The 25,767-nt window shown below is 47.2% G+C and overlaps 2 protein-coding genes across 2 annotated transcripts; both read right to left on the bottom strand.

The window, feature by feature from the left end:
* Positions 1–936: 936 nt before the first annotated feature.
* LOC310707439 (somatostatin) lies at positions 937–6,638 on the bottom strand. Its single transcript, XM_083504646.1, has 2 exons — positions 6,319–6,638; positions 937–1,473 (listed from the first exon to the last, which is right to left on the bottom strand). The coding sequence occupies exons 1-2, from the start codon at positions 6,457–6,459 to the stop codon at positions 1,261–1,263; spliced, it is 354 nt and encodes a 117-aa protein (XP_083360772.1). The 5' UTR covers positions 6,460–6,638; the 3' UTR covers positions 937–1,260.
* Positions 6,639–13,873: 7,235 nt separating this feature from the next.
* On the bottom strand, positions 13,874–15,472 carry LOC310707438 (somatostatin-like). The gene is made up of 2 exons (XM_083504645.1): positions 15,128–15,472; positions 13,874–14,279 (listed from the first exon to the last, which is right to left on the bottom strand). The coding sequence occupies exons 1-2, from the start codon at positions 15,266–15,268 to the stop codon at positions 14,067–14,069; spliced, it is 354 nt and encodes a 117-aa protein (XP_083360771.1). The 5' UTR covers positions 15,269–15,472; the 3' UTR covers positions 13,874–14,066.
* Positions 15,473–25,767: the final 10,295 nt, after the last annotated feature.

The raw sequence follows: 25,767 nt of genomic DNA, 5'->3' as shown, positions 1-25,767 counted from the left end.
AGCAAGGGAGGCAGCAGTTAACATTTATTAACAGCAGTTAATAAATAAAAAGAAAGCCTTAATGATACTCCACATCTCCTCCAATGCATTCAGTCCTTGTGGACAAGCAACGTGTTTTAAACTGACAAAACAAGAGAATGTGGAACTCCCCAAAAGTTATGGCAGTGCAGGCTGGGACTGGTGGGAACTGTTTTCCCAACATTTGCAGAATATGTTTGGCAAAAGCTGGAGGAGATGGGCCATTGGCCTGATTCAACAAGCTTTCATTATGAAAGATATTCAGAACAGCATATTTAATTACCAAACCACACCTTAGCAGATAATGTAATCAGCCTTCCCCAACCCAGATCTCTTGGACTAGGACTCCCATCAAGCCTGGTCAACATGGCCAAATGTGGCTAACAATTATGGGATGCGTAGTCCAAAACATCTGGAAGGCACTGAGTTGTGGAAGGCTGAGCTAGAAAGGTTTCACCACAGTGGTGTGTGTCTCTTTTCTAACAGCTACTGATAGCTGACTTTTCTGATTCTCACCAGGACAAATTTTAATATCTTAAGGCGAGAGCCAATATACTTTAAAACATTTGTGTGGTCAGTTTATTTCACTGCCAAAATGTCTTATCTGTGAAAATGGTATGTGTCTAACCATTCTGGAAATTCCTTCTCAATTTTTTATTTTTTATTTTGCAAGCACACGTCTTAAGCATGAGGGCCAACATGAGTTGGTGTGCTGGGTTCAAGGATGCTCTTGGCCTGTAAAAGACCTCCTGACATCTCCACTTAAACAAATATTAAACTGAAGAGCCTGCACTGGACTCAATCCTCCTAAACCAGAGAAACTCAACCATAGTCAAGGATGGTTTTAGAGGTCTCCATCATGACATCGCCGTTTCACCTGAACTCTACAGAAGGACAGAAAGAAATTTTATAACCATGACACTTTGAAGCATAAACTTTATTGCAAGAAGGGATTTAAAAGGGCACATCAGAGTGACTTGCAATGTGGGGTGGGGGGGTGGGGGTCAGTGTGTCATGAAGGAATAGAAATCACAAACGCCAAGGAAATTGTGTACAATTGAAACTGAATGTTTTATTAAAACAACTTCAAAATCAAAGTGAGGTGTGTATTTTTTTTTCCTTTTCATGTTACCTTAACAATGAATTTTATACAATACAGTCTTCAGCTCCTGGCATGAAGGGACTGGGAAAGAAAGGAGAGGCTGGAGGTGGAGACAGGGGGAAAGGAAGAGGTTTATCGAGCTAACAGGATGTGAATGTCTTCCAGAAGAAGTTCTTGCAACCGGCTTTGCGTTCTCTGGGTCCCAGAGCTGGGTTCAAGTTGGCCGATCTCTCCAGCTCCAGCCTCACCTCATCCTGCTCGCCTCCACGGGACAAATCGTCTGATTCCAGGGCCTCGTTGTCCATCTGGCTTGGTTCTGAGAGCAATTCTGCCAGGAAATACTTGGCCAGTTCCTTTGAGGAAGAGAGAGAGAGGGACTGAGCTCAGTATATATCTTGCTATATGGCATGATTCCTTGCATCTCAGGGCAAATGTAGGTGCAAATGTCTGGCTCATACCAGATTTCACAGAACCTCTATTCTCAATAACGATGGGACTCAGAGGTGGAGAATACCTTGATTTTGTTTGTTGTTAAAAGGGAATCTTCGCATGAGTCAATACTTGATTATTCCTTTGCGGCTGGCCCCGTTACAGGTGCCACGTAATATTCATTCTGCATTTGTGAGAAATCAGCACCTACACTTTGGAACTCCCCGCCTATTAACAGGCACCTGCACTGTACTCTCTTCACCACCTGCAAAAAAGCATTTTTGTCTGGACAAACCTACCCAGATATTTAGATAGCTGATGCATGTGTAAGTCTATTTCATTGGCAGTTTTACCTTTTGAATATCTTAAAGAGTTGTTTTAACTGATCTGACTGATAATTTTATTGCTTCATTCTCTTTGTAAACTGCTTTGAGGTTTTCTTTTACAATCAATTTTATAAAATAAATGAATGCACTATATCTTTGTCCTTTTGTCCTCCCAGGCTGAGACGCTTTATGGTTTACACTTTCGTTTGTTGTTTTTGTTGTTGTTTTCTCTCTTTTTGTTATGTTTGTGCTTTTGGACAAAAAAAATCAATTAACCAATATTGCATATCAGACAAGAGAGAGGCTCTTGTCAGTAGTTTTTTTGATGATGACCACATGAGCCACTGGGGCAGAAATTGGTTCTGTATCCCTGGACAATGCCTTCTATTTACATTCATTTCATCTCAGACAAAGGCACAGCTTGAAGAGGACCTAGAATTGCAGTGGGGAATATTTCACAGCCCGAGGGTCACATGATCTCATGGGAAATGTTCTGGTGGTCACATGCGAGTAGTGGGTGGGGCCAAAGACAACAGAGGGCGGAGCAACAGGTGTGAATCTTACCTTTGCATGGTAGGCTATGCCCCTATCCACACACCTCCATTGAGGCAGGCAAGTTCAAGGAGACATTGTAGTGAGGCAAAAGTGTTCAAGGAAGACACAAAGCAGAACTGGGGAGGGGTGTGGTCTGGGAAGAGGGGGTGTGGCCAGGGCTGGATGGAGGGGCCTGGCGGGCCATGTTTGCTCTGAGGTCCAGAGATTCCCCACTCCATCCTTGGAAAGGCCCCTGGAGAGCCATTGCCATCTTCTGAGCTGGATGGACCACTGATACGACTCGTTATAACACAGTTTCTCATGTTCCTAATTGGGAAGGATCCATGAGAGAGCATCTGTTTGGCATGCAGAGGACCCAGGTTCAAACTTCTCTAGATAGGGCTGGGAGAAAACCCACCTACACTCTGGGGAGCAACTGCCAGTCAGTGTCAACCATGCTAAGCAAGATGGCCCGACTTCAGTATCATATCTGTATTAGATCATATAAGTAAAAGGTAAAGGTACCCCTGCCCGTACGGGCCAGTCGTGTCCGACTCTGGGGTTGCGTGCTCATCTCGCTTAAGAGGCCGGGAGCCAGCGCTGTCCGAAGACACTTCCTGGTCACGTGGCCAGCGTGACGAAGCTGCTCTGGCGAGCCGGCACCAGCGCAGCGCACGGAAACGCCGTTACCTTCCTGCTATAAAGCGGTACCTATTTATCTACTTGCACTTTAGAGGTGCTTTCGAACTGCTAGGTGGGCAGGAGATCATATAAGTATTAGATCATATAAGACGGCTCCAGAAGCAGTTGCTGAAGAAAATAGCTAAAGCCGTCCCCATGTACAGACACATTTTGCCTCTCAGTAGCAGAGGTGAGGTTTTCTTTGAGGGCGGGGACAAACAACAGCTGGAAATAGTAAGTAATTTTCTTCTCAGTTTTCCAGTAGCTTCTGGCTGGCAGTTGCAGGCAAATGCTGGACTAGGTGAACTTTCGTCAGATCCACCAAGGCAGATGTGAAGATCTCACCTCTTACCCTCTCCTATCCCCCCCCCCCATTATTTGCAGACGGAGCTGTGATCTGTACAATAATTGATCCAAGGAAAAGAGGTTGGTTTGGATTTTCCACATCTCCCACAGTAGGACTGACCCTGAACAGGAGGCCCATCATCTAGAGATGTTCACCATGTAGTGGATCTTGAGGCCATCACATTTTTTGAAAGGAAAATGTTCATGGGTTGTGGGTGGAGGGCAGTGAAAGCACCTGTCATTCCTCAGTCCCTTTGGCACCCACCGCCAAATGGAAGGACCCTAGCTCAATGGTACAGCACCTTCTTGACACACAGGAGGTCCCAGGTTTGATCCCCGTTGTCTCCACTTGAGGCTGGAAGAAACTCCCCACCTGAAACATGCCTCAGAACCATTGCCACTTAGTGTAGACAACACTGGGCTAGAGGGACCAAATGGTCTGGCTTCCTATGGATGCAGCTATTGCAGAAGGCAGCGTCTAACAAAAGTGGAAGGAAGCAGTAATCTGGATCCACTCTGAATGGTGGGTCACAGCATGTATGAACCAGCTCTTTAAGATGGTGGAGATTTTCAGCGGAAAAGACAGATGAAATGTAAAAGATTCTTCAGCTATGGGACCAGCGCCTTTAAAAAGAGTTACAGTGGTACCTCAGGTTACAGACGCTTCAGGTTACAGATGCTTCAGGATACAGACTCCGCTAACCCAGAAATAGTACCTCGGGTTAAGAACTTTGCTTCAGGATGAGAACAGAAATTGTGTAGCAGTGGCAGGAGGCCCCATTAGCTAAAGTGGTACCTCAGGTTAAGAACAGTTTCAGGTTAAGAACGGACCTCCAGAACGAATTAAGTTCTTAACCCGAGGTACTACTGTATTCGCATCTCACTATTGCATTGAGGCATTTTGTGCAGCTCAAACATTTGCTTGGCTCACAGGTTAAGAACGGACCTCCAGAACGAATTAAGTTCTTAACCCGAGGTACTACTGTATTCGCATCTCACTATTGCATTGAGCCATTTTGTGCAGCTCAAACATTTGCTTGGCTCAGTGGTAGAGATCATGCTTTGCCAGCAAAAGGTCCCAGATTCAAACCCAGGTAGCTGGGGAAGACTCCCTGTCTGAAACCCTGGAAAGGTTCTGCCAATCACTGTGGATAATACTGAGCAAGATGGACCAACAGTCAGTGTGAGGCAGATTTCTTTGTTCCTATGCTCGCCAACACAGTTGGCCCCTGAAACTCTGTGCTCTTACATGGCATTGAAACCAACTTCCTTGCCCCTCTGCAACATCCCTCTGGTCACTTGCAATGTAAACACACTCGCTAGGATGCAAGGCTTCCTTCTGAGTAGCCTTGGTCAGGCTAAGCTGTTGGAGTGATGCTCTTTTCAGCACCACGGAGAGCTCCGCACCAAACAACTCTGTTAGCCCTGGCCAGTTCCCTATTACATCAAAGGACTGGATGAAAACATAAAAATGCTTTCTGCTGTTAGGAAATTCCGGGGAAGCTTCTCTCTAGTGTTGCATGTGTTTATTTGTGTTTGCATGTGTTTATTTTGAAATTGATGGCAACAATGTGGGGTGGGGAAATTGCAGCGCTCCGGGCCAGTGCAAGGCTGCCTGAGAGAGAGGAACAAATGGCAGGCAGGAGTAGCTCGCCAGGGTTTCAGGGAGGATGAATGCAGGAAGCTGCCTAGGATATTCATAGCCCTGCCTGGGAATGTTGGGGGCTGAACCTGGAACCTTCTGCAAGCAAAGCAGATACTCTACCACTGACCTCTTCCCCTGAAAAATAAAACAGATTCCAGTTCTCATGGTCCCGAATTAAGGTCTGGTTTAAAAGGAACCTGGGAACCTGCCTTATACTGGGTCAGAACCTGCTGAGCCAACTAGCCCACTGTTGTCTACCCTGACCAGTGGCTCTCTGTGGTTTCCAGCAGGAGTCTCTCCCAGCTGGAGAGGTTGACAGTGGGAATTGAGTTTGGGACGTTCTGCACTCAAAGCAGATGGTCTGTCACTGAGCTTTGGCCAAGGATTAAATCTCGGAGCATGGCGTGCTTGGACTCTGAGCTACAGGCTTCCCCCTGATCAGAGTTTAGTCTAAGACACACCCCAACTGTCGAGGAAGTCCTAGGACCTTTGGAATTTGCGTCTCTCAGTCATGTCTCCCAGATGTCTATATCAGCGAGCGGGATTAATTTCGGTTGTGGTGTGGTTGCATCTGAGGCTGGCTTTATGACTGATTTTTTTTAAGTTCACGCTGTTCGTTTACAGCCTTTGTCTACTTGCATGTTTCTTGCGCTACAGCACAAGCTTACGACTATAATCATAGAACTGTAGAACTGTAGAATTGGAAGGTCTGGGTCATCTAGTACAAGGTCTGGAAGGTCTGGGTCATCTAGCCCCCCATTGAGTGCAAATAGATTTACACCAAGTAAGTGCATGTAAGGGCGCTTCCAACCCGTTTTTTGCTGAGAGGTCGGTGCTACCTGTGACACTTAACTCAGCAGTTCCGTGGTGCAGTGGGCTTCGTCAAAATGCCAACCTGTATCCCCACCCAGTTAATCCGGATTTACCATTTCTAGGGGAAAATTTATTAAATGAATAAAATAAAATAACCTCTTGCCAAACACCCATTTGGGATATCTTCTGCTGTTCGTATTAGCTCTTTATAGAACTGAGGAGTGGAACCTCTATGGACAGCGGCAGTCTACCTCTGCATTAAGGGGAAGCAGGTCTAGGGTCTGATCCAGCAGCTGCTACTGCTTCGAAGTAGTGATAAGGAAAAGGGATTCTGCACCTGCTCAGAGACGCTCCGGTTTCCTTCTAGCTCTGCTCCCCACGCCCTTCTCTCCCTCCACCCTCCCTCGGACTCCTGGGTCCCTTACCTGTTTCCCCGCCGCTGCGGCCAGCGACTTCTGCAGGAATTGCCGGAGCCTCGGGTCCGAGGGGGCGGCGGCCACGGTGCTCAGCGCCAGGGCGACCGAGACGAGCAGGGCGAGGGCGCACTGGAGGCGGCAGGTCAGCATGCTGGCGAAGTCTGAGAGAGCAGCTCTTTCCCGGGGAAAGCGAGCGGAGAAAGGAGGCGAAGAGCGCAGGAGAGCCCGACGGGACGGGGCGAGACGGTGGAGTGGCGCTGCTGGTGCTGCGACGTCTCCGCTCCTTGGGGTCGCTGCTAAGCTCACGGGGGGAGATCGTGGCTTCTGGGATCTCTACCGATGCCCCCCTTTTATAATGCCTTTTGCTGACGTCAAGGAAGGGGTGTAACAACTCCCCCTCCCCGCAAAAAGGAGCCCGGCGCTTTTTGACGCCCCATTAAGCGCGCGGATCTGTTACCCCCCAAGTGAGGGGGCTGACACGTGTCTGCAGAGGGAGGGCTAAAAGAAGAGGAGGAGGAGGAGGCATGGAGACGCTTGCTCCCACAGGACACGCAACGCGCACACACACACGGAACCCCAAATCTCTTCGCTGGCCGCAAAGCTGCCCTGTTAACGGATAATCGGTACGCAAAGTTCCCACAGGCGCGCTCGCAAGTCCGAACGCACAGGGGAGATCTTTGGCCTGGAGGAGTGGGCGTCGGGTGGAGGGGAGGGTGCGCAGGGGGACGTTTGCGAATCCCTCCTTCCCTCTCCATGGAGGAATTGATACTCTCCCGGAGCAGCTGCCAAAGGCAGGAGCTTGCTCCTTCCAGAGAGGGTGGAAATGACAGACGTGGAGCCAGGAAACTGACTAGAGACCCGCTCATCAAAACCTCCAGGCGCGCTGCTTCGCTTTTCACGCAGCCGAATGGAAGTCTGGTCGGATTCATTCGGATCCGCTTCTCCGAATTTGCTCAGGACTGAATCTTGAGGCGTCTAGGTGGAGATTTGGGGCCAATCCAGAGGGAAGTTCTGCTGCGCAAGATCCACTGAAACGAAGGTGGAGCCGCAGAATTTACCGCCGGATTGGGCCCTCTCCTCCGGATAGATCCAATTTCCCTTGTAACCACGGGCACAATCGGCTTCTCTTTAACCCCGTGGGTACAAGAGCCCTCTCTTAACTCCGGATTAACGCCTGTGGTCTGAGTGTGTGCCAGGGCGCCTCCTTGCAACCATAGCCATAAGAGCCTAAGAAGAACTTGCTGGATCAGGCCAGGGACTCATCTAGTCCAGCATCCTGTTCCTTTCCCAGTTCTACAAGATCCTTTTTGAGGCCAAGTGACCAGAACCTTATATGGCGTTCCAGTTGTGGTGATTGCAGCAGAGATCTTGCAGATTTCCTTCCCTCAAACCACATTCTCTGCCACTGAGGCACAGCTCTTCACTTTGAAATAAAGCAAGTTTCCAGACCTCATGGTTCTGAACCATGGGCTGATTTAATAGGAACTTGGGAAGCTGCCTCATCAGACCATGGGTCCCATCTAGCGCGGTGCTGTCTACACTGACTGGCAACAGCTCCCAAGAATTATTAGACAATTTCTCACCCATTGGGAACCTGGAGAGGGCAGGGATTGAACCTAAGATCTTCTGCCACTGAGCTATGAGCCTTCTCCTGGGGAATGGGGAGCACTTGGCATGAAATGAACTGTCCTAGACCCAGGAGCCAAAGTCTACTGTTCTTTCCTGGAAGACACAAAGAGGCACAAATACAAGATGGGTGACACCTGGCTTGAGAGCAGTACATGTGAAAAGGATCTAGGAGTCTTGGTTGACCACAAACTTGACATGAGCCAACAGTGTGACGCGGCAGCTAAAAAAGCCAATGCAATTCTGGGCTGCATCAATAGGAGTATAGCATCTAGATCAAGGGAAGTAATAGTGCCACTGTATTCTGCTCTGGTCAGACCTCACCTGGAGTACTGTGTCCAGTTCTGGGCACCACAATTCAAGAAGGACACTGACAAACTGGAACGTGTCCAGAGGAGGGCAACCAAAATGGTCAAAGGCCTGGAAACGATGCCTTATGAGGAACGGCTAAGGGAGCTGGGCATGTTTAGCCTGGAGAAGACGAGGTTAAGGGGTGATATGATAGCCATGTTCAAATATATAAAAGGATGTCACATAGAGGAGGGAGAAAGGTTGTTTTCTGCTGCTCAAGAGAAGCGGACACAGAGCAATGGATCCAAACTACAAGAAAGAAGATTCCACCTAAACATTAGGAAGAACTTCCTGACCGTAAGAGCTGTTTGACAGTGGAATTTGCTGCCAAGGAGTGTGGTGGAGTCTCCTACTTTGGAGGTCTTTAAGCAGAGGCTTGACAACCATATGTCAGGAGTGCTCTGATGGTGTTTCTTGCTTGGCAGGGGGTTGGACTCGATGGGCCTTGTGGAATCTTCCAACTCTAGGATTCTATGATTCTATGATTCTATGACTTTGACATATTACGGTGATGTTTGGTTCACAAGCACTAATGTGGTTTCCCCTGAAACTGCTTGGAGGGCATACCACATAGCTCAGCTGAAGGTCTTCCTTGCTGCCAAACCCTACTACTGTTCTTCAGAATCAGTACAAATCCTTAACATGAGAATTTAATGAAATCTTTAGCCTCCTTCCAGCATCTGTGTGCGTGTCCTTGACATTGCGGGACGAGGAATGAGACACACAAAACTCTCTCTAGCTCTAATGTTGTGGTAGCAAGTTGAAAGAACAAGGTGTGACTGTGTGGAAATTGCGGACTTTTGTGCACAGCCACAAAAAAACAGCTGCCACTGAGGAGGTGTTGCTGCCAAAGGGTTTCTCTGTGACTGTTTATGAGCTATTTAATGTAGCCATTCATTTATACTTAGGCTCCTTAAATGCTTTTAAGTCACTTTGAGACCTTTCTTTTTTTTTTCTTTTTTGTCTCTTGTCCACAGCTGTCAACTTACAGATTTGAAAATAAGGGACCAGCAGCCTTGAAAATAAGGGACCTGCAGCCTCACCTGTTCCAGGCACTCCAGTCTTCCTGTCCTCCTGCAGTCTGGTCAAACTCATGCTGGGTAGCTTCGAGAACACTGTCCAACCAACTTTGTAACCAGAGGTTCAACTGAATAGAATCTGAATCACATGCACCACAAGGCCTATGCAGCCCCAACTTAAGTTGGCTCCCCGGCCTGGCTTTGCACTGCAAAGTTTGCAGCAGCACGTGCAACAAAATGGCGTCCAGCATTCAAAACCCACTAAGCTTGCATTAGCTAGCCACACACAAGGCATGCAAGCTCCACCCCCAGTTGTTCTTAGACTTCTTATTGGGTGAGCAACACAGCCAAGCAACCCAGTTGGAGCCTCCCTCCTCCCTGGCCAGCAGGGAGGGAGGGAGAGGAGCTGCTTCCTTTGAAATTTAAGGGACATCATTTAAGGGACATTTAAGGGACATCCATCAATAAGGGACAGCAGTGGGACATGGCGCTGGAATAAGGGACTGTCCCTTCAAATAAGGGACACTTGACAGCTATGCTCTTGTCATGAATAGTTAAACTTTGGAACTTGCAGTGAGGGCCACCAACCTAGAAGAATTTAAAAGAGGATTAGGCAAATTCATGGAGGAGGAGAACACTATCAATGGCGACTAGTCAGGATGTCTATACTCTGCCTCTGAATACCAGTTGCTGGAAATTACAGGAGGAGAGCGGTCTCTTATGCTCAGGGCCTGTTTGTGAGTTACCCATCAGAGCATCTGTTTGGCCACTGTGAGAACAGGATACTGTGGGATGTGATACATAAGTAGCAGCCAAGTACAACATTCCTTGTTTTCCTAGAATGGACATGCGGGGGAATCTTTGGTCCAGCCAGTCGAAAACTTCCTGTTTCCTCCTGGGCTGGAGCATCCTGCCTTTGCATGTGACTAGAGGTGGGCATGACCTTACCTTCCTAGGTCACACAAAAGGACAAGGCACGCTGCACACTTCCTCTGTTTGTCTTACTTCGTCATTGGAGCAGCTCTTTAGCAAGAGATTCTCTGTTGGCTTCCAGCCAACAAAGGACACTGGGATTATCCCCATATGGGATAGATCCACATGTATATACTTTGTAACTAAGTCTGCCATCAGGGATCCAACTGCGAAGTGAAGGTGTGAGTAAAAGTCTTTTATACACTATCCCCAATATTGTTGTGTGTTTATTCTTCTAAGAGGGATAAAAAGGAACTTACCAGGAATATAAAATTCAATACTGAATTGTATATAATAGTGAGAGGCTTACACAAGCCTGCAACCAGCTATATGCTGTGCATTTAAAAGGTGAATGTGAAACTCTGCTAAGTTAAGGAACTTGCTAGCGCAAGTTAGGAAGGATATTGATAAACAATATATCCTCTCCTGCCTCCCTGAACATTCCCACAGAAACTAGAGAGGCCATTGCCTTATCCAGCAGGATCTTTTTATGTTCTTAAGACCTTATAAGCCAAGGAGGAGAAGGAGAAGGAGAAGAAAAAGAAGACTCTAAGTTGCTGTCCATTATAAGCATGTCCTTTATAAAGGGAGCATCTTTTATTTCTTTTAATTAGGGGAAAATTATTTGATGGTGAAGACATGAGGCTGCCTCTTAATGGATCAGCCCATTGCTGCAGATTTCCAGCTCTAGTTGGCAGAAGCTTTGTACGATCCAAGGGAGACAAGGGTCTTTTCCATTCCTTGTCACTTGAGAGCCAAGTTTTTGTGAATGTGTTGAAGGGAGATACTTGGGACTTTCTGCAATGCAAGCAGCTGCTCTGGCTACCAGGCAACTCTGGGCCAGTCCAGAACACAACATGCGGGAATGATATTTTCAGTACAGTACAGTAGTACCTTGGGTTACATACACTTCAGGTTACATACGCTTCAGGTTACAGACTCCGCTAACCCAGAAATACTATCTCGGGTTAAGAACTTTGCTTCAGGATGAGAACAGAAATCGTGCAGCAGCGGTGTGGCAGCAGCGGGAGGCCCCATTAGCTAAAGTGGTGCTTCAGGTTAAGAACAGTTTCAGGTTAAGAACGGACCTCCAGAATGAATTAAGTTCTTAACCCGACGTACCACTGTACTGGACATTGGGTTACATCCTCTGCTGGTATATATGATTGCCATTAACTACTATGTTAATTTGCATGAGAGATGATTGATTATTGCAGAATGTGTTTGGCAAATGCTGGAACAGATGGACAATTGGCCTGATCCAACAAGTTTTCTTATGAAAGATATTCAGAGCAACGTATTTAATTACCAAACCACACCTTAGCAGATAATGTAAACAGTCTTCCCCAACCCAGATCTCTTGGACTAGGACTCCCATCTATGGGATGTGAAACACAGAGCAGTCAAGTACAACATTCCTAGAGTGGACATAAAAGGGAATGTCTGGACCAGCCAGTCAGAACTTCCTGTTTCCTCCTGGACTGGGACAGACTTCCTCTGCATGTGACCAGAGGTGGGTGTGGCCTCACCTGTGTAGGTAACAAAATACCGTATTTTTTGCTCTATAAGACTCACTTTTCCCCTCCTCCTAAAAAGTAAGGGGAAATGTGTGTGCATCTTATGGAGTGAATGCAGGCTGCACAGCTATCCCAGAAGCCAGAACAGCAAGAGGGATTGCTGCTTTCACTGTGCAGCGATCCCTCTTGCTGTTCTGGCTTCTGATATTCAGAATATATTTTTCTTGTTTCCTCCTCCAAAAACTAGGTGCGTCTTGTGGTCTGGTGCATCTTATGGAGCGAAAAATACGGTACCTCAGTGGAGGCAGCCATTTCTCTCTGACTCCATTCCTTGAAGAAGCAACATCTGCTTCGTCTGAGATGCTCTCTTGGCTTGCAGCCAAGAGAGGACAAAGGAACTATCTCTTTATGGGATAGATTCCAGGTGTATATATTTTGTAACTTAAGTCTGCCTTCTGGGATCCATTTGTGAACAGAATGTGAGTAAACTCTTTTATATACTTTTCTACAAGACTGTGTCATGTCTATTCTTTTTATGAGGGACTAAAGGTGAAATTACCAAGAAGCTTATTTTAGAGGCTTATACAAGCCTGGCAAACCTATCCGCTGTGCAAGTTTTAAAAGGGGGGAGTGTTACTCTGCTAAATTGTAGGACTTGTTAACACAAGTTGGAAAGGATATAATTAAACAATATATCCTCTCCTGCCTCCCTGAACATTCCCACACCATTAAGCCTGGTCAGCGTGGCCAAATGTGGCTAACAATTATGGGATGCATAGTCCAAAACATCTGGAAGGCACTGAGTTGTGGAAGGCTGAGCTAGAAAGGTTTCATCACAGTGGTGTCTCTCTCTTTTCTAACAGCTACTGATAGCTGACTTTTCTGCTTCTCACCAGGGCAAATTTTAATATCTTAAGGTAAGAGCCAATATACTTTAAAACATTTGTGTAGTCAGTTTATTTCTCTGCCATAATGTCTTATCTGTGAAAAAGGTACGTGTCTAACCATTCTGGAAATTCCTTCTCATATATATATATATATTTGCAAGCACATGCCTTAAGCATGAGGGCCAACATCAGTTAGTGTGCTGGGTTCAAGGATGTCCTTGGCCTGTAAAAGACCTTCTGACATCTCCACTTAAACAAATATTAAATTGAAGAGCCTGCACTGGACTCAGTCCTCCTAAACCAGAGAAACTCAAGATGACCATAGTCAAGGATGGTTTTAGAGGTCTCCATCATGACATCGCTGTTTCACCTGAACTCTACAGAAGGACAGAAAGAAAATTTATAACCATGACACTTTGAAGCAGGAACTTTATTGCAAGAAGGGATTTTAAAGGGCACATCAGAGTTGTGGGATGTGAAACACATAGCAGTCAAGTACAACATTCCTAGAGTGGGCATGCAGCGGGATGCTTTGTACCAGCCAAGAGTCTAACTTCCTGTTTCCTCCTGGGCTGGGACAAAACTTCCTTTGCATGTGGCTAGACGTGGGCGTGACCTTACCTGTGCAGTTAACGAAACCAAAAGGCACACAGCCCCCCTCCTCTTTCAGTTTCTCCTCTTCTCCATCTTGCTTTCAATGTGTGAGCAGAAGTGACTGCCTTTCTGCAGTCACTTGGGACTAACTCCCTTATGGGATAGTTACACACACACACACACACACACACACACACACACACACACATATATATATATATATATATATATATATATATATATATATATCTTCAGGGATCCAACTGTGAACTGAATGAATGTGAGTAAACTACATTTCTACTTTTAACACAAGATTGTCATGTCTATTTTTTAAAAAAGGGACAAGAAGGGATCTTACCAGGAATTTTATACTGAGATGCTCAAACGAGCCTGCAACAAGTTAACCCTGTGTATTAGAAAGGGGGATGCACTCTGCTAAGTAAAGGGACTTGCTAACACAAGTTAGGAAGGATATTATTTAACAATATATCCTCTCCTCCCTCCCTGAACATTCCCACAAGAGTGATGTGCAGTGTGGGATGGGGTGGGGGTCAGTGTGTCATGAAGAAATAGTCAAAAATCACAAGCACAAAGGAAATTGTGTACAATTGAAACTGAATGTTTTATTAAAACAACTTCAAAATCAAAGTGAGGTGTAGTTTTTTTCCCTTTTCATATCACCTTAACAATGAATTTTATACAATACAGTCTTCAGCTCCTGGCATGAAGGGACTGGGAAAGAAAGGAGAGGCTGGAGGTGGAGACAGGGGGAAAGGAAGAGGTTTCCCGAGCTAACAGGCTGTGAATGTCTTCCAGAAGAAGTAATTGCAACCAGCTTTGCGTTCTCTGGGTCCCAGAGCTGGGTTCAAGTTGGCCGATCTCTCCAGCTCCAGCCTCACCTCATCCTGCTCGCCTCCACGGGACAAATCGTCTGATTCCAGGGCCTCGTTGTCCGTCTGGCTTTGTTCTGAGAGCAATTCTGCCAGGAAATACTTGGCCAATTCCTTAGAGGAAGAGAGAGAGAGAGACTGAGCTCAGTATATATCTTTCTATATGGCATGATTCCTTGCATCTCAGGGCCACCAGTAGGTGCAAATGTCTGGCTCATACCAGATTTCACAGAACCTCTATTCTCAATAACGATGGGACTCAGAGGTGGAGAATACCTTGATTTTGTTTGTTTGTTATTGGTAAAGGGAATCTTCACATGAGTCAATACTTGATTGCTTCTTTGCAGCTGGCACCATTACAGGTGCCACATAATGGGCATTCTACATTGGTGAGAAATCAGTAGTTTTTTGTCTGGACAAACCTACCTAGATATTTAGACAGCTAATGATTTTCAGTCTGTTTTTAGTTCATTTCATTGCCAGTTTTACCTTTTGAATATCTTAGAGTTGTTTTGACTGATTTGACCAATAATTTTATTGCTTTATTCTCTTTGTAAACTGCTTTGAGGTTTTATAAAATAAATGAATGCACTATATCTTTGTCCTTTTGTCCTCCCAGGCTCAGGTGCTTTTTGGTTTACACTTTCGTTTGTCGTTGGGGAAAATCTTATTAAATGAATAAAATAAAATAACCTGTTGCCAAACACCCATTTGGGATATCTTCTGCTGTTCGTATTAGCTCTTTATAGAACTGAGGAGTGGAACCTCTATGGACAGCGGCAGTCTACCTCTGCATTAAGGGGAAGCAGGTCTAGGGTCTGATCCAGCAGCTGCTACTGCTTCGAAGTAGTGATAAGGAAAAGGGATTCTGCACCTGCTCAGAGACGCTCCGGTTTCCTTCTAGCTCTGCTCCCCACGCCCTTCTCTCCCTCCACCCTCCCTCGGACTCCTGGGTCCCTTACCTGTTTCCCCGCCGCTGCGGCCAGCGACTTCTGCAGGAATTGCCGGAGCCTCGGGTCCGAGGGGGCGGCGGCCACGGTGCTCAGCGCCAGGGCGACCGAGACGAGCAGGGCGAGGGCGCACTGGAGGCGGCAGGTCAGCATGCTGGCGAAGTCTGAGAGAGCAGCTCTTTCCCGGGGAAAGCGAGCGGAGAAAGGAGGCGAAGAGCGCAGGAGAGCCCGACGGGACGGGGCGAGACGGTGGAGTGGCGCGGCTGATGCTGCGACGTCTCCGCTCCTTGGGATCGCTGCTAAGCTCACGGGGGGAGATCGTGGCTTCTGGGATCTCTACCGACGCCCCCCTTTTATAATGCCTTTTGCTGACGTCAAGGAAGGGGTGTAACAACTCCCCCTCCCCGCAAAAAGGAGCCCGGCGCTTTTTGACGCCCCATTAAGCGCGCGGATCTGGTACCCCCCAAGTGAGGGGGCGAAAAGAAGAGGAGGAGGAGGCATGGCGACGCTTGCTCCCACAGGACACGCAACACGCGCGCGCACACACACACAACCCCAAATCTCTTCGCTGGCCGCAAAGATGCGCGCTCGCAAATCCGAAGGCACAGGGGAGATCTTTAGCCTGGAGGAGTGGGCGTTGGGTGGAGGGGAGGGTGAACAGGGGGGCGTTTGCGAATCCTTCCTTCCTTCCCAACGGGGAAGCTGCAAAGGGCAGGAGCTTGCTCCTTCCAGAGACGGTGGATATGACCGACGTGGAGCCAGGAAACTGACTAGAGAGACCCGCTCATCAAAACCTCCAGGCGCGCTGCTTCGTTTTTCACGCAGCCGAATGGAAGTCTGGTCGGATTCATTCGGATCCGCTTCTCCGAATTTGCTCAGGACTGAAGCCTTGAGGCGTCTAGGTGGAGATTTGGGGGCCAATCCGGAGGGAAGTTCTGCTGCGCAAGATCCACTGAAACGAAGGTGGAGCCGCAGAATTTACCGCCGGATTGGGCCCTCTCCTCCGGATAGATCCAATTTCCCTTGTAACCACGGGCACAATCGGCTTCTCTTCTAACCCCGTGGGTACACGAGCCCTCTCTTAACTCCGGATCAACGCCTGCGGCCTGAGTGTGTGCCTGGCCGCCTCCTTGCAATCATAGCCATAAGAGCGCAAGAAGAGCCTTCTGGATCAGGCCAGGGCCCATCTTAGTCCAGCATCCTGTTCCCACAGTAGCCAACCAGATGCCTCTTGTGGAAAACAGGATCCGAGTACTAGAGCAACTCTCCCCTCCTGTGGCTTTGGTGCCTCTGACTGTGGAGGGAAGTGCAATCCTGGCTAGGAGCCATCCATAGTCCTACCCCCTCCTCCATGATCTTGTCTAATCCTCTTTTCAAGCCTTCAAAGTTAATGGCCATCTCTGCCTCCTGCGGGAAGGAGTTCCACAGTTTAACTGCGCTGCATCCAGAAGGGTTTCCTTTTATCTGTCCTGAGACAACCCAATGGAAACCTTGTCGGCTTCATTCGGATCCACTTCTCTGAACTTGCTTAGGACTTGAGACTTGGGGAGTCTAGTTGCCGATTTGAGGCCCAACCCAGCGAGAACTTCTGTTGCGCCCGATCCCCCTGAAAGGAAGGGGAGCGCCCTCGGCGGGGCTGCAGAATTTACCGCTGGATTGGGCCCCTGCAGTATCCGCTTCTTTTCTAACTCCGCCTCCGCGGATTCGCAAGATCACAGATTTGTTTTAACTCGGAACTATCTCCTATGGCGCGATGGTGTCCGTGAGCGCGCCCTTGCAATCATAGCTGCAGGTTAAAATGCTTCCCGTCGCGTTTATTCCTCTTATTTTCTTTTATTTATTGCCTTTAAATCCCACCTCTTCCTCCAATGAGCTCAAGGTGGCGCGCACGGTTTCCCCCCTCCTCATTTAATCCCCTGAGAGGCAAGCGAGACTGAGAGGCTGTGACGGGCACCCAAAGTGAGCTTCGTGGCCATGTGGGAATTTGAACCCGGGTCTCCGGGGTCCTAGTCCACACTCTGACCACTCGACCACACTGGTTCTCTAATGGGGTTCAGTGGGATGGACTCCCTGGGTCAGCGTGCAGACAGGATGACAGCTTCAGGCTGAGATCCTGAATATATTTCAGGATCCTCTCCTGAACAGTGAAACTAACTTCCGAGGAAGCATCCTCAGGATCGCCCCAAGAATCAATACGGATCGAGGGAATACGGTTTTCGCCTCTAGCCTTCTTCCAGGCGGACCGTATTTATTCGGTAGTTAAGTCCTGCGAAATTCAGGAAAACTTCCCGCTGCAAAATAAATGTGTCCAGAAATTACAGCCTAAATACTGTGTCCAGTTCTGGGCACCACAATTTCAGGAGGCCATGGACAAGCTGGAAGGTGTGCAGAGAAGGGCGACCAAGATGATCAACGGGCTGGAAACCAGGCCTGATGAGGAACGGTTGAAGGAGCTGGGTATGTTTAGCCTGGAAAAGAGGAGACCGAGAGGAGATATGAGAGCCAGATTCAAATATCTCAAGGGCTGTCACATGGAAGAGGGAACGAGCTTGTTTTCTTCTGCTCCGGAGGGTAGGACTAGAACTCATGGCTTCAAGTAACAAGAAAGGAGATTCTGACTAAACATAGGGGGAAAACGTTCTGACAGTAAGAGTTGTTTGACAGCAGAACAGTCTCCCACGGGAGATCGTGGATTCTCCTTCCTTGGAGATTTTTAAGCAGAAGTTGGATGGTCATCTGTCAGTGAAGCTTCAGATGAGATTCCTGCCTTGAGGGGTTGGACTAAATGACCCTTGGGGTCCCTTCCAACTCTACAGTTCTAAGATTCTGTGATTCTAATGTCAGGTTAGTAGTGTGGAATAGGGACACAGGAACCTGCTTTACATTGACTCAGACCAAGTGTTGCCTACTCTGGCCGGCAGCAGCTCTCCAAGACTTGGGGGGGGGGGGAGGTGGTGGTATTCCCAGCTTTACACAGAGATGCAGCCAAGGATTTAACCTGGGACCTTCTGCACGCCAAACAGGTGTCCTGTTCACTAAGCTATGGCTTTAAAGGGGCGTGGAGGGGTGTAGCAGACCTACTGCCGCGTTTTCGTCCCTTTCACTCCGTCAACTAAACCGGAATAAGGGTCGCCCCTGCGTTCTCTGAAGCCGGCTGGAAAACTAAGCACATTCAAGGCACGCTGAGCGTGTGGAATCCCTGCTCTCAAAGAATATACTAGATTATACAAGACACTAGACCTCAAGGACACCCAGGGGGGTCTGAATGTTGGGAGATTCGGGCGGATAAAAGGAAGTGTTCTCCATGCGGCGCAAAATCAAACTACGGAACTCGCTGCCACAGGAGGCTGGATGGCTTTAAAAGAGGATCAACTAAATTCATTGAAGAGGAGAGGGCTATCGAGGGCTACTAGACATGATGGCTTTGCTATATTGTTATTCCCAAATATTGAGGCTGCAGTGCCAGAAGCCCACTTACATGGGAGTGAGCCTTACCTCTGAGTAAACATGCCTCTGTGGTAGGGCTACCAGTGGCGTAGCGTGGGGGGTGCAGGGGGGCCGGCCGCACTGGGCGCAACATCTGGGGGTTAGGGTTAGGGGGCGCAAATCCACGGGTTAGGGGGCGCAAATTACTTGCCTTGCCCCGGGTGCTGACAACCCACGCTACGCCACTGAGGGCTACATACCCAAGTTGCTTAGGGTCGCGTAGCCTACAGTCCCATATACGCTTACTTGGGAGTTGGGAGAGGGGAGAATTACTCCCGAGTAAAATGCAGCCATGGACACAGCAATACGTCAACTCACATAACTGGGACTTTAGTTGGATCGCGCCGATCGGTTATAAAAAAAAAGTAATCTCGTCGGAGCCCCCCCCCCACCCGCTAATCGATCCTCTCCATCGATCCCTCTCTTTTCTTGAATCGATAAGGAACTGGCTAAGGGGCGGGGGTCGCGGATCAATTCACCTGCCTTCTCCAGAATATTAAAAGCCACCCCACTGTTCACAACTCCCTGCCTGTCCTTATAAAGTTTTGGCTTGCTGAGGCCCCGATCCACTGCAGTGCCCGTCCCTTATGCACGCTTACTCAGAAGAAAATTCCACACAGTTCAGTCTTCAACCTTCCTACTCTCTAAGTAAGCAACAGATGGAAAGCTATTCAATCTGAGCAGGCTGAAAGCAAAGAGGAAGGTTACCGTATCTTTCGCCATAGAGCTTCAGTATGCTGATGGCAACGTAGTGTGCGCATGCTCAGAGGATGACCTCCAAACCATCCTAAATATCTTTGCAGAAGCTTACGAAAAGCTTGGCCTATCACTCAACATCCAAAAAACCAAAGTGCTGCACCAACAAGTACAAAATAATCCCTCTGCAGCGCCACAAATCCAACTCAATGGTGTAACGTTGGAAAATGTCAATCACTTCTCCTACCTAGGCAGTTATCTTTCCACAAGGGCCAACACTGATGCCGAAATCCAGCATCGCCTGAGCTCTGCGAGTGCGGCTTTCTCCTGATTGAAGGGCAGAGTGTTTGAGTACCGGGACATTAGCAGGGAAACCTAAATGCTTGTTTACAAAGCTATTGTACTTCCAACCTTACTGTATGCCTGTGAAACATGGACCACTTATAAACGCCATCTCCAACTCCTGGAAAGATTCCATCAACGGTGCCTCTGATAAATTTTAAACATCACTTGGGAAGACAGGTGAACTAATATTAGTGTACTGGAAGAAGCAAAGATCACCAGTGTTGAATCAATGATTCTTCAACATCAACTTCGATGGACTGGTCATGTTGTGCCTGATGATCGTCTTCCAAAGCAACTACTCTATTCCGAACTTAAACATGGAAAGCGTAATGCTGGTGGTCAACAAAAGAGGTTGAAAGACTATCTCAAGGCAAATCTTTAAAAATGTAGTATAAACACCGACAACTGGGAAACACTGGCCTGTGAACACTCCAGATGGAGAACAGCCTTTCCCAAAGGTGCCATGGGCTTTGAAGATGCTTGAACTCAGGATAAAAGGGAGAAACGTGCTAAAAGGAAGGCACGCTTGGCAAATCCACACCGTGATCAACTCCCGCCCAGAAACCCACCATGGAAGGACGTGTGGATCCAGAATTGGCCTCCACAGTCACTTACGGACTCATTGTTAAAACCGTGTTTGTGGAAGACAATCTTACTCGGCTACGAGGGATCGCCAAAGAAGAAGAAAGAAGAAGCAATCTGAGCATTTCCAGCCTCCGTCCGCCAGGTGGCCATTCGAAGGGGATTACTCTGGAGAAAACAGATGGATCGTTTCAGCAAGAGGAAAGTTAAAACTGGAAAATCCTCCCCCGTGCCCCCAAGGAGGAGAAACGGTCATAAATCACAGGCGCCGGGGTTCACATTTATGGGATTTTATTACTATTGTTAATATTATTGACCCTCAGCTGTTTACGTTCCACCTTTGTCTATTTTATCTAGTGCCAGACTCCAAACCCTGTATTTTATGTCGGAAACGACATTCTAAATTACTTGCGCTGTTTGTTTGATTTTCTTCTCCCCTCATCTTTTTAGTCGATTTGTCCTAGATCTCAGCCACTTACTCGAAAGTAACCCGCCCGCCTCGAAATCCACCTGTCATTCCCTGAGTAGGAGGATCGCAACCTAAAGCGGCACAAAAAAACAGATTCAGTTGCAAAAAAAATTAAAATTTAAATTAAAAAACAACAACACAGGATAATTTCCCTCCGGATTCAAATGGATGCACACCGCAGGCACCGGACTTTTTACTTTGCTCAAAGGAGAATTCGGGCATATTTGCCCCCCGGATGATTATTTTAAGGTGCCTGGAAGGAGCAGCTGTGTTCTTTTTCTCCCTTTGAAGGGGCTGCGTCCAGGGTCCCTCCAGTCAGGTGGCTTTCCCTCGGGGATATTCTGCAACCCGTCATGCATTGCGGGGGTTGGACTAGATGACCCTTGGGGTCTCTTCCAACTTACGGTTCTGTGCTTCCAGAGGCGCGGACCACCCACACGTCAATGTTAGACCTCCCGCAATGCTCCCTCGGGAGTCCTCGCACGACTGCTGTCCGCAGGGGGCGCTCTTGGTGCTATACCCGCAACAAAAGCGGGACCCAAAAAAACCCCCCAAACCCTGTGATCGTTTGTAGGATAAAAAAGTTAAAGGGTTTCGGCAGGAAGCTCTGGGGCATGCTCCAGTCGGAAAGGAAAGAGATCGTCCACCCCAAAAGGTTTCTAGGTGCAAAAGGTCTCAAAAGCAGGACTGCGTGTAACTGCTCCGTGTAACACCAGGGCACAAATCATCATGAATCTGTAACATGGATGCTTGAAGGGGGTACTGAAGCCACAACATACTAATAGCACAATCCTATGCATGCTTACACAGAGTGAGTCATTTATTTGTTTGTTTGTTTGTTTGTTTGTTTGTTTGTTTATACATACCCCGCCCATCTGGCTGGGTGTCTTCAGCCACTAGAAAGATGCTATTGAGTTCAGTAGCGCTTACTCTCAGACAAGTCTGTCTAGGATTGCAACCCCAAACCACCATCATTTTCTAAGCGTGTTACTTGACATGTGATACAATTTGTGAACAAACATGTTTAGGATAAGAGAGCAAGAGAATCATAGAACTATAGAGTTGGAAATAATAATAATAATAATAATAATAATAGTTGTTATTATTATTATTATTATTATTATTATTATTAATACCCCGCCCATCTGGCTGAGTTTCCCCAGCCACTCTGGGTGGCTCCCAATTGAGTGTTAAAAACAATACAGCATTAAATATTAAAAACTTCCCTAAGCAGGGCTGCCTTCAGATGTCTTTGAAGTTTCTGTTTGAAGTTTCTTGCCAGGACCTCAAAGGTCTTCTAGTCCAACCCCTCCATAACTCTATTTAGCTGTGCAGAAAGCTAAATAGAACAAAATGTCTCTTGAAATATATCTTCCATTGGTCTCATAGCCATGCCCCTGCTTTTTGTTGTTGTTGTTTAGTCGTTTAGTTGTGTCCGACTCTTCGTGACCCCATGGACCAGAGCACGCCAGGCACTCCTGTCTTCCACTGCCTCCTGCAGTTTGGTCAAACTCATGCTAGTAGCTTCAAGAACACTGTCCCACCATCTCGTCCTCTGTCGTCCCCTTTTCCTTGTGCCCTCCATCTTTCCCAGCATCAGGGTCTTTTCCAGGGAGTCTTCTCTTCTCATGAGGTGGCCAAAGTCTTGGAGCCTCAGCTTCAGGATCTGTCCTTCCAGGGAGCACTCAGGGCTAATTTCCTTAAGAATGGATAGGTGTGATCTTCTTGCAGTCCATGGGACTCTCCAGAGTCTCCTCCAGCACCAGAATTCAAAAGCATCCATTCTTCGGTGATCAGCCTTCTTTATGGTCCAGCTCTCACTTCCATACATCACTACTGGGAAAACCATAGCTTTAACTATACGGACCTTTGTTGGCAAGGGGATGTCTCTGCTTTTTAAGATGCTGTCCAGGTTTGTCTTTGCTTTTCTCCCAAGGAGCAGGCGTCTTTCAATTTCGTGACTGCTGTCACCATCTGCAGTGATCATGGAGCCCAAGAAAGTAAAATCTCTCACTGCCTCCATTTCTTCCCCTTCTATTTGCCAGGAGGTGATGGGACCAGTGGCCATGATCTTAGCAGCAAATAACACCAAGGTTGCAGGTTCGAGCTGCACTGCTGGGGGTTGGACTAGATAATCCTCGGGGTCCCTTCCAATTCTGTGATTCTAGTATTCTATATCACCTTAGAACTAGGCTGCATCTTCTCACAATGGGCATTGCAGAGCCTGAAAAGGTTCAGAAAGGGGCAACCAAAATGTTCAAGGGAATGGAGCAACACCCCATTGAAGAAAGATTGTAATATGGGTGGGTGTCTTAGTTTAAGGAGGAAAATTGAGCGAAATGAGTGACATGATAGAAGTAAATAAAATCATTCGTGGTTTGAGAAAGTGGACAGAGGAAAGCTTTCTTCTATCTGGCTTGAATCTTCTTTTAAAAAAAAATAATTGTTCAAAATTATAACAAGACATATTATCCAAAAACATATCATCCTTGTTTCTCTAAATGAATCTATCCTAAATGAATCTACTTGGAAGAAAACCCTGTGGATCCATGTATCCCATATCTTCAACTGGTTTAAACCTAAACTATGGTGGCTTGCCAACCTTGCCAACAAAGGTCCGTATAGTTAAAGCTATGGTTTTCCCAGTAGTGATGTATGGAAGTGAGAGCTGGACCATCAAGAAGGCTGATCGCCGAAGAACGGATGCTTTTGAATTATGGTGCTGGAGGAGACTCTTGAGAGTCCCATGGACTGCAAGAAGATCCAACCTATCCATTCTGAAGGAAATCAGCCCTGAGTGCTCACTGGAAGGACAGATCCTGAAGCTGAGGCTCCAATACTTTGGCCACCTCATGAGAAGAGAAGACTCCCTGGAAAAGACCCTGATGTTGGGAAAGATGGAGGGCACAAGTAGAAGGGGACGACAGAGGACGAGATGGTTGGACAGTGTTCTCGAAGCTACCAGCATGAGTTTGACCAAACTGCGGGACGCAGTGGAAGACAGGAGGGCCTGGCGTGCTCTGGTCCAGGGGGTCACGAAGAGGCGGACACCACTAAACAACAAGAACATGGTGGCTTATCTGTGCTGGGTTTCAAGCTGCAAATGACATTTCTTAAAGCCATTACTCTCGAATACATATATTATCAAGACTTATCATTTTCTCCTTTCTTAGGCTGCTTGCTTTCAGTTGCACATTATTATTCATCGATCCAAGAGTTCTGTTTTCCCGGAAATGTCAATACCCATCCAATACTGCCATATGCCCATGCGCTAATATTTGCCTAAGGATCTATTCCGATTTGCATCTTTCATTAAGCAATTGGAAGCTGGCGGGTCTTATGATTAGCCAAATTGCATGTGAAATCAGCTCAGTGCATATGGCCCTAAAACAAATGATCTTTATTAAGCAAGGAGTATTTTTGCCTCGCTCAGTTCATGCCACGCACTCATAAATGCCTAGCTGGATAATGAATTGCGAATACAGGAAATGAAATAGACATAGTTGGATCAATATCATATTCGTCCTGATTCATAAACCAGTTATCCTGAATCAAAGCATTCTGGGAGTTAGAGAGTGTCCAGGAAACTCCGGACGGTGCTAACAGAGAGATTTCATAAAGGGCTGACACTACGATGCTGCTACAATTGAAGACCGTCAATATATCAGGTGGTGCTTCTTTTAAAGCCTTTTTCTATTATGCATAACTTACTGGATACAGCTAAAATTATGGAGATGTAGGCCTTCAGTAGAAAAGAGAAGTCAAGCATGGAATTATTTCAAGGCCGTTTAAATACATACAAAGGTATCACACTATGGCCTCATTTTAACTGTGGCTAACTCTGACATCACCTTGCCAACAAAGATCCGTGTAGTTAAAGCTCTGGTTTCCCCAGTAGTGATGTATGGAAGTGAGAGCTGGACCATCAAGAAGGCTGATTGCCGAAGAATGGATGCTTTTGAATTATGGTGCTGGAGGAGAATCTTGAGAGTCCCATGGACTGCGAGAAGATCAAATCTCTCCATTCTGAAGGAAATCAGCCCTGAGTGCTCACTGGAAGGACAGATCCTGAAGCTGAGGCTCCAAGACTTTGGCCACCTCATGAGAAGAGAAGACTCCCTGGAAAAGACCCTGATGTTGTTCAGTCCCAGCTCCTGCCAACCTAGCAGTTCAAAAGCACAAAGTGCAAGTAGATAAATAGGTACCACTCCAGTGGGGAGGTAAACAGCATTTCCGTGTGCTGCTCTGGTTTGCCAGAAGCGGCTTAGTCATGCTGGCCACGTGACCTGGAAGCTGTACGCCGGCTCCCTTGGCCAATAAAGCGAGATGAGCGCCGCAACCCCAGAGTCGGTCACGACTGGACCTAATGGTCAGGGGTCCCTTTACCTTTACCTATGAACACAATATATAAATAAATAAGGCAAGAGCCAGTGGATCTCTGGTTGAACCAGGAGGTTCCTGGCTTAGCCAACCTAAGTGGGTGTTAAGTCCCGAAATCCAGTTCAGCCAGAGATACAGCAACTTAAGTCTTTTGATTCAGGCATAGAAGACTCCCTGGAAAAGACCCTGATGTTGGGAAGGATGGAGGGCACAAGGAGAAGGGGACGATGGAGGACGAGATGGTGTGACAGTGTTCTCGAAGCTACCAGCATGAGTTTGACCAAACTGCGGGAGGCAGTGGAGGACAGAAGTGCCTGGTATACTCTGGTCCAGGGAGTCACGAAGAGGTGGACACGACTAAACGACTAAACAACAACAACAAACTCCTGCTTGAGTGACTAATGTGTTGATTGTTGAAACTGTAGTCAAGATCCTAAATCTGCTCATCTTGGTCACATGACCTGGGAATCTAAGTTAAGCCAGAAAAACGGGTGGTGTGATTAAAATTTCTAATTTAAAGGTCTCTTTTCCCTCTTTCAGACTTGGACCAGCTGCTTGGCAGAGGCTGGATCTAGCGTACTTCATGCCAACTTACGTTCAGCCAGAAATTTAAGATTAGCCATCAGGATTCATAGCCATTAACCTTGGGCCAGTAGCCAACCCCTTAGCTTAGCCCTATCATTCAGAAATTTTC

This window comes from Podarcis liolepis (assembly GCF_965112155.1).
Source record: "Podarcis liolepis genome assembly, chromosome: 5".
NCBI classification, from domain to species: Eukaryota; Metazoa; Chordata; class Lepidosauria; order Squamata; family Lacertidae; genus Podarcis; species Podarcis liolepis.
Note: the sequence above shows the minus strand (reverse complement) of the source record. Positions and strands in the feature narration are given on the sequence as shown.

Coding starts and splice junctions, on each gene's coding strand:
- LOC310707438 (XM_083504645.1), bottom strand. CDS start 15,268: ATGCTGACCTGCCGCCTCCAGTGCGCCCTCGCCCTGCTCGTCTCGGTC. Junction 14,280..15,127: donor CCGCAGCGGCGGGGAAACAG/GTAAGGGACCCA, acceptor TCTTCCTCTAAG/GAATTGGCCAAGTATTTCCT.
- LOC310707439 (XM_083504646.1), bottom strand. CDS start 6,459: ATGCTGACCTGCCGCCTCCAGTGCGCCCTCGCCCTGCTCGTCTCGGTC. Junction 1,474..6,318: donor CCGCAGCGGCGGGGAAACAG/GTAAGGGACCCA, acceptor TCTTCCTCAAAG/GAACTGGCCAAGTATTTCCT.